Source organism: Ixodes scapularis, unplaced genomic scaffold (genome assembly GCF_016920785.2).
Source record: "Ixodes scapularis isolate PalLabHiFi unplaced genomic scaffold, ASM1692078v2 PGA_scaffold13__105_contigs__length_92229423, whole genome shotgun sequence".
In the NCBI taxonomy this organism is placed as follows: Eukaryota; Metazoa; Arthropoda; class Arachnida; order Ixodida; family Ixodidae; genus Ixodes; species Ixodes scapularis.
This window is the reverse complement of record NW_024609839.1, coordinates 363043-370693: the sequence shown is the minus strand read 5'-3', so window position 1 is coordinate 370693 and position 7651 is coordinate 363043. Positions and strand designations below refer to the sequence as shown.

General features: G+C 53.6%; 1 protein-coding gene across 1 annotated transcript; it reads left to right on the top strand.

The window, feature by feature from the left end:
* Window positions 1-838: 838 nt before the first annotated feature.
* On the top strand, window positions 839-6930 carry LOC120841632 (the record flags this gene model as incomplete). Its single annotated transcript, XM_040501751.2, has 6 exons — window positions 839-940; window positions 986-1093; window positions 1748-5303; window positions 5360-5833; window positions 6128-6502; window positions 6776-6930. Coding segments are annotated over 6 exons (4770 nt in total), but the record flags the coding sequence as incomplete, so codon positions are not given.
* Window positions 6931-7651: the final 721 nt, after the last annotated feature.

The following is a 7651-nucleotide window of genomic DNA, read 5'->3' as shown; positions in this document are numbered from 1 at the left end:
TCCCCTCCCCCCGCCGAAGTCACGCGACGGCCCGCCCAAGGTCATGTGATCCCGTCCCCTCGAGGTCACGTGACCTCCCGGACCTCCGCCCTCCTCCTCCTCCCCCTCTTCCTCCTCCCCTCATTGTCTAGTATGGTTCGGGAGGGGGTCCACTTGACCTCGGGGGGAGGGGGTCACCTGACTTCAGCGGGGGGTCACGTGGCCTCGGGAGGGTCACGTGACTACCCCCTCCCCTCCCCCCCCCCACCCCCGAGATCACGTGGCCCCCGCGAGGGGAAGAGGAGAACGCAGGGGACCAGGGAGGATGAGCAGGGCGGACAAATCCGAATTTTCATTTCTCCGAAAAATTAGTTTAAAAGACTCTTATCTCTTATCCTTCGGCCGGCTTCGGCTTTCCTGCTGCACGGTTGAAAAACCCTGCAGCAGAAAAATAATAGAACAAAGAGAAGCTAAAAGCTGCTAAAGTGCGTTCATTTCTTAAAAGTAGCGCACGGTGCGTCGATGCACAAGGCACGTGCAACGTGCAGACTTTGCAAAGATCATGGCGGCACAGTGCACATTCAAACTAGATTTCAGATGCCATGTTACACTGGCCATGTTCTTCCCAGAATTGGTGCACGGCACGTGTCTCGAGCATTTCCACAACAATCAATGCAGCCACTTTTGTCAGGATGGAGGGGCTTTAGCAGCTGCTGCTAAACGTGCTGCACGAGCAGAGGGTCAGCACCGCCGGCGCCGTGATCCAGCATGAGTGATATCACAAAGACGACGACGACGAGACGTAATCAGGCAGTTCTTTTTTCACAAAATGAGCGAGTCAGATGAAGCAGCTGCTGCTAAACGCACTGCCCGAGCAGAGGCTCAGCGCCGCCGGCGCCAAGATCCTGCAGTGCGTGCCGCCGAAGCTGAAGCTAAACGGCGCCGTCGACAAGACCCGGAAGTGCGCGACGCCGAGGCAGAGGCTCATCGCCGCCGCCGAGAGCAGCCAGAAGTGAGCGCTGCTGAAGCTCAATCTAAGCGCCGCCGTCGAGAGGACCCTGAAGTGCGCGACGCCGAAGCAGAAGCTCATCGCCGCCGTCGAGAGCAGCCAGAAGTAAGCGCTGCAGAAGCTGAATCTAAGCGCCACCGTCGAGACCACCCGGAGGTGCGCGACGCCGAGGCAGAGGCTCATCGCCGCCGCCGAGAGCAGCCAGAAGTGAGCGCTGCTGAAGCTCAATCTAAGCGCCGCCGTCGAGAGGACCCTGAAGTGCGCGACGCCGAAGCAGAAGCTCATCGCCGCCGTCGAGAGCAGCCAGAAGTAAGCGCTGCTGAAGCTGAATCTAAGCGCCACCGTCGAGACCACCCGGAGGTCCGCGACGCCGAGGCAGAGGCTCATCGCCGCCGCCGAGAGCAGCCAGAAGTGAGCACTGCTGAAGCTCAATCTAAGCGCCGCCGTCGAGAGGACCCTGAAGTGCGCGACGCCGAAGCAGAAGCTCATCGCCGCCGTCGAGAGCAGCCAGGAGTGAGCGCCGCCGAAGCGGAAGCCAGAAGCCGCTATCGAGAGGACCCGGAAGTGCGCGACGCCGAAGCAGAAGCTCATCGCCGTCGCCGAGAGCACCCAGAAGTAAGCGCTGCTGAAGCTGAATCTAAGCGCCGCCGTCGAGAGGACCCGGAAGTGCGCGACGCCGAGGCTGAGGCTCATCGCCGCCGCCGAGAGCAGCCAGAAGTGAGCGCTGCTGAAGCTCAATCTAAGCGCCGCCGTCGAGAGGACCCGGAAGTGCGCGACGCCGAGGCTGAGGCTCATCGCCGCCGCCGAGAGCAGCCAGGAGTGAGCGCCGCCGAAGCGGAAGCCAGAAGCCGCTATCGAGAGGACCCGGAAGTGCGCGACGCCGAGGCAGAGGCTCATCGCCGCCGCCGAGAGCAGCCAGGAGTGAGCGCCGCCGAAGCGGAAGCCAAGCAAAAGGCAAGGATCGCTAAGCCTGACGGTGCAACAAAAATTTTCCAACGGCTGTTTAGAGACAACCCGTTTGGGAGCGTATGTTCAGTCTGTGACCGGCTCTGGTTCCAAAACGACTTGCAACCGCTACCGGACAGATGTCACGAGACCCTAGAGCAATCATTTCCAAACTCGGACCTAACCCAATTCAAACTGTGCTCGACCTGCATACAATCAGTGCACAAGGGTCATATTCCTCATCTTTCCTCAAGTAACGGTTATGTATATCCCCCGAAGCCAGCCCACCTCCCACAATTGAACGCGGTGAGTGAGAGACTCATATCTCCACAAATTCCTTTCATGCAACTGCGACGGCTGATGCACGGTGCAGGTCAACACGGCATTAAGGGACCAGTAGTGAACGTCTGTGTTGATGTGGACGACATGGTGACAATGTTGCCTCGTGCCATCGAACAAGACCGAGCCCTCAATGTACATTTGAAGCGGCGCATGCTTGCGAAGACGACCTACCTGGCAGGGGCAGTAAAAAAATGTGATCTGCTGCCGTGGCTTAAGCTGCTGTGTGATAGCACGCTGTACAAGCATTATAATATAAAGTGCGATTTTGCCCGTTTGGGGGATATCGTAGAAGTGGACGAACACGACGAGATCGAGTTGCTCCCGCAATGCTCAGACCTCAACGATCCGATCCAAGTGGCTACAGCCATGACTCTGGCTCAGCACACTCTCATATGGGACGAAGACAAGTTTCTAGCGATTGCGCCAGGTGAGGGAAAAAGGCCCGTGAGCATACTTTATGACGAACACTCAGAGGAGCTTTCGTTCCCACAGATCTATCTCGGTGAGCCGCGCCGAGTAGATGCCAGCGCAAAACCGACAGTCTTCACACACGCCATGAGTGAGATCCGCAGATCAGACCGTCGAGGGGCCACCCCGCAGCACGTACTGTACATGGCCATGAAAGTGTTTAGGCACCGAGTAGCCGGTGACATGTGTGTGGCCTTCCGTAACATAAAGGCACTGGAAACACTAACGAAGCAACAGTTGCTCGACAAGGATTTTGTGCAGCAAGCGGTCGAGCACGACATGGCTTTCATGCATGGTATTCCCAACACCGTGCAGTACTGGACAAAACGCAAGAAAGACCTCTTTGCTATGATACGGCAGTTGGGTAAGCCGACCGCGTTCCTCACTCTTTCTGCCTCGGAAATGCACTGGCCCGACCTTTTGCAGTTGCTTCAACGCCTTCGGTTGAAGCCCGGCGAGATCGAAGTACCACTGGAGCAAATGAACAGCATTTATCGAGCACAGCTAGTAAATGACGATCCCGTGGTCTGTGCCATATATTTCGACCGATTGGTGCGTGTCATTCTCAACATTCTCCGCAACACCCGTGTATCGCCTTTTAGGCCGTACATAGTCGTCGACTACTTTAAGCGGATCGAATTTCAGCACCGCGGGTCGGCACACGCGCATATTCTCCTTTGGCTTCATAACGCGCCCAACGAGGAGCTCTCGATGCTCATGCCCCAGACTCTTGAAATAGCCAACGTTCTGCTTTCCATCGACAACGGATGCTTGAAGCGGGAGCGGACTCAGGTGCACCAACACACGCATACCTGCTACAAGCACAACACCACCAGATGCCGCTTTAACGCGCCTTTTATGCCCATCGATGAATGTATGGTCGTAGTGCCTTTCCCCACCGTGGACAATGAAGCGCAGAAGAAGAAAATCGAGAGCCTCCTAAACAAGTACGAGGCCATGCATCAGGCCCTGGAAACGACAAATTATGACTCCATGGAGCAGTTTTGGGAACATCACGGTGTCGCGGACAAGGCGGAGTACATTTCTGTTCTCCGAGCAGGCACTCCTCGTGCCACCATCATGCTACCCCGTACTGTGCAGCAAAAGTGGGTGAATTACTTTAACCCATGGGTTGCATCAATTCTCGATTCTAACATGGATCTTCAGATCGTCCTCGACACGTACGCGTGTGCTGCCTACGTCGTGGAATATGTAAACAAGGCAAACCGAGGTATGTCGAACCTCAATCGAGCAGTGCAAGAAATTGTCAAGGAGAAGGGGGATATGGCCTATTCTCAGGCACTGAGACATCTAGGTGTGAAAATGTTGAATGCCATTGAACTGTCCGCACAGGAGGCCGCATGGTGTTTGCTCAACCAGGATATGTCGGAGGCGAGTCGCAAAGTTGTCTTCGTGAACTCTGCATGGCCCGAGGAAAGGACGCGCATTCGGAAGTCTAACGCTCAGATGGCGCAGGAAGGCTTAGTAGAATCAAGCACTGATGTATGGAAACGGACGATGATCGAGCGCTACGAAGACCGCATTCCCGAATTGGAACCTGTTACTCTAGCAGAGTTCGCTACCGAGTACAACATATATACCTACAAAAAGAGGAATCAGCGACGGATACTTCGCTACCGCGGTTACTCCGTAGACGATTCAGTCAACTTCAAGCGAGAACATGTCCTGCTTTTCTATCCATTCCGCAAAGAAGTTGACATCTTAGACCAAAACTGTTTCGAGCGTCTGTATGACCAAAACATCGACGTCATTCTAGAGAACAAGGCACGGTACCACAGTGACGTAGACATTGAGCAAATTCGTGCCGTTTGTAATTCCATGCTCCAGTCAAATGACGGGGAACATCGTGCCACTTCTGAGCTCCCAGATGTGAGACTGCACCCGATGGCCATGGAAAACGACGACTCCGATCTCCTAGACATCGGTATGGTCCAATCCAATGCCCCGTTTAAGCAGTGCCCCGCCGTGTGCACGCGCCAAGACGTCATGAGCAGAGATCAATACCTGGACACAATGCGCAAGACGAATGAGGAGCAGTACGAGATCGTCCGAGAAGTCGTGCATAGACTCACTATACCGGACTCTCCGCCACTACAAATCTTCTTCACGGGAGTGGCTGGATGTGGGAAGACATTTGTACTGCGTCTCATCATGGACGTCTACAACAGATATTGCAACCCTGCTGGTTCAGATAATGTAAACGCCTATGTTGCCTGTGCTACAACTGGAAAAGCGGCGGTCGCGCTTGGTGGAATAACTGTACATGCAGCGTTCAGACTTACCATCAATAGGGATGGCGGACTCCGGGACAACGAGTTGAACACGTTCCGCTATGCGTTCAGGAACGTCAGGTGCGTGATTATCGATGAGGTTAGCATGATGTCCGCCGACATCCTTCAGAAAGTGGACTCGCGACTCCGCATCATCACTTGCAAATATCTAGAGCCTTTCGGCGGGTTAGACATCATCCTCTGCGGAGACCTGCGCCAGCTTCCCCCCGTTCGTGCCGCCGAGGTTTTCAAGCGCGTCAAGACGAACAGTGTGTTTAACACGGAAATCGCATGGCACCATTTGTCATACTTTGTCCTCACGAAGGTCGTAAGGCAAAGCGATCTCAGGTTTTCCACCATACTTACCAAATTGGAGACGGTGCAGAATTGGATTCCGAAGAAATCGCATTGATCCAGAGTCGGTTCGTCACGCAACAACAAGCAGAAACGTGTTGTCCCGGTGGCATCCGCTTGTACTACTCCAACAAGGAATCGGACTACTACAATACGAACACGGCCATTGCAACCGAAGATAATTGTGTGGCATGTCCGGCACGGGACACAATCGTTGGATTCAGGTCTATGCAGGAGAAGACAGAGGCAATGCGCAAGGCCGAAACGCTGCCCAAGGCCGAACTCGGAAACCTGCCAGCTAATATAATGCTATGCATTGGAAAACCATATATGCTCACACTCAATGTCGATGTTTCCGATGGTCTGGTCAATGGCTCTGTTGGAATACTGCAGTACATACAATACGATACGCTCCGAGAGCCGGAACGCATCTGGCTGCATTTCGGTGAGCTTGGTTCCAAAATTGCGATTGGAACCGTGGCGGCCGCAAAATCCCGGCAGTTACGGGCACTCGACAGAAATATTCAGCAAAATTGGACACCTATCGAAAGACGCACAGTCACTTGCGTCATTGATAAGAAGTCAAGGATATCCCTGAGGAGATGCCAGCTACCCGTTGTGCAAGCAAGTGCTATCACCATTCACAAATCACAGGGAGGCACGTATGAAAACGTGGTGTACTCGTATGCCAAAAGTCATCCACAGAAATTGGTATACGTGGCACTGAGTCGTGCTACAGACATCAACGGGCTCTACCTCACCAATGTGGACAATGACTTTACGTTCTACCACGGCAAGCCCAATCCCGACAGGGTACTACTTGATGAGTTTCGTCGACTGCAGTCACACAAACTCCAAACTGTCACTGCTAAGTGCTACGCAATGATTAAGCAACCGCACTTGTTCTCGGTCGCCGCACTTAATGTTCGCTCTCTGCCGGCGCATTCCAAGGACGTGCACCACGACCCCGTCCTACGCCATGCATCTGTACTTTGCCTCTCGGAAACGTGGATGGATCCAAAACAGGCGGTAGAAATCATGGACTACCAGTACTGCTGCGGCGTCAGTAGAGAGCACAACAGAGCGGCAGGGGTGGCCATCTACGTGCGTAAGGGTCTGTCTGCCGTACCCATCGAGATATTTGGAACGTCAGACGAAGTTGGAGAACTTTGTGGCGCCAAGTTCGACAACGGCTTGGTAGTGGTGGCTCTGTATATCTCGCCTACAGCACTCACCAAAGATATCGTGCATTTTCTGCGACTTGCGTTAAGCACACGTGGGTCCACACCCATGTTAGTAGTGGGGGACTTTAATGCAGACTTAAAGAAGGATAAGAACTTCATACCACTTATGCAGGAAAACCTCCCATTTCTCTCCCTCGTAACAGCTCACACCGCTGTGACGACCTCTCGAAACACGTGCATAGACCTCGTCTTTCAAAATCAGCCTTTGGTCCATCACCTGGAACACATATCCTGCCACTTCTCAGATCACAAGGCTTCCTTCATAACAATCAAGGACTGGGATAAGAGTGCTATTTAAAGCACCAGTATAGGAGGAGCTTGTTCTATATTTGTATATATTGTGGGGATTTTGGACGCCGAACTTTGGCGACGATATGCACTGCACGCTAGGAAGAAAGGAGGAGGAGAAGAACGAAAGCTGGGAAATTGTTCCCCCCGACGGTCTTGCGTACCTTGAGAGGTGTTAGGCGGGCCACTCGGAGGAGCATCTACCAGCTTCGTTATCAGTTGGAGCGTGCAAGTCGTACAAGACGAAGAGGAGGAGGAGGACGGTGAGGTTGAGGAGAAGGAGGAGAGGAGATGCCAGATACGTGTTGTGCAAGCAAGTGGTCTCATCAATCGTAAATCACATTGGAGCTTCCAGATCTGACAAGTATATTCCCTTTCTCCGTACAACCGGTGAGCAAAAATACCACAATATATTACATAGTTCAGTGCGGTATATCGCAAAATTGAGATACCTCAAAAGAGGAGGAGGAGCACAGGAGGAGGAGAAGGGGACGACGAGAGAGTACGGATGAGGAGGAGGGGCATACCCTCCCCTCCGTTCCCTCTCGCCCCCGCCCCCCCCCCCCCCCCCCCCCCCTTGCTTGGAGCACATTTGGAACTTAGGGAATGTCATAGCTCGGGGCCTCTTCCTTCCTTTGCTACTGGAACTACACACTCTAAGTATCTAGAGCTTGAATATTTTTCATTCGAATTTAACATGGCCGACAGCATTGTTAAGACGTTCGACGAAA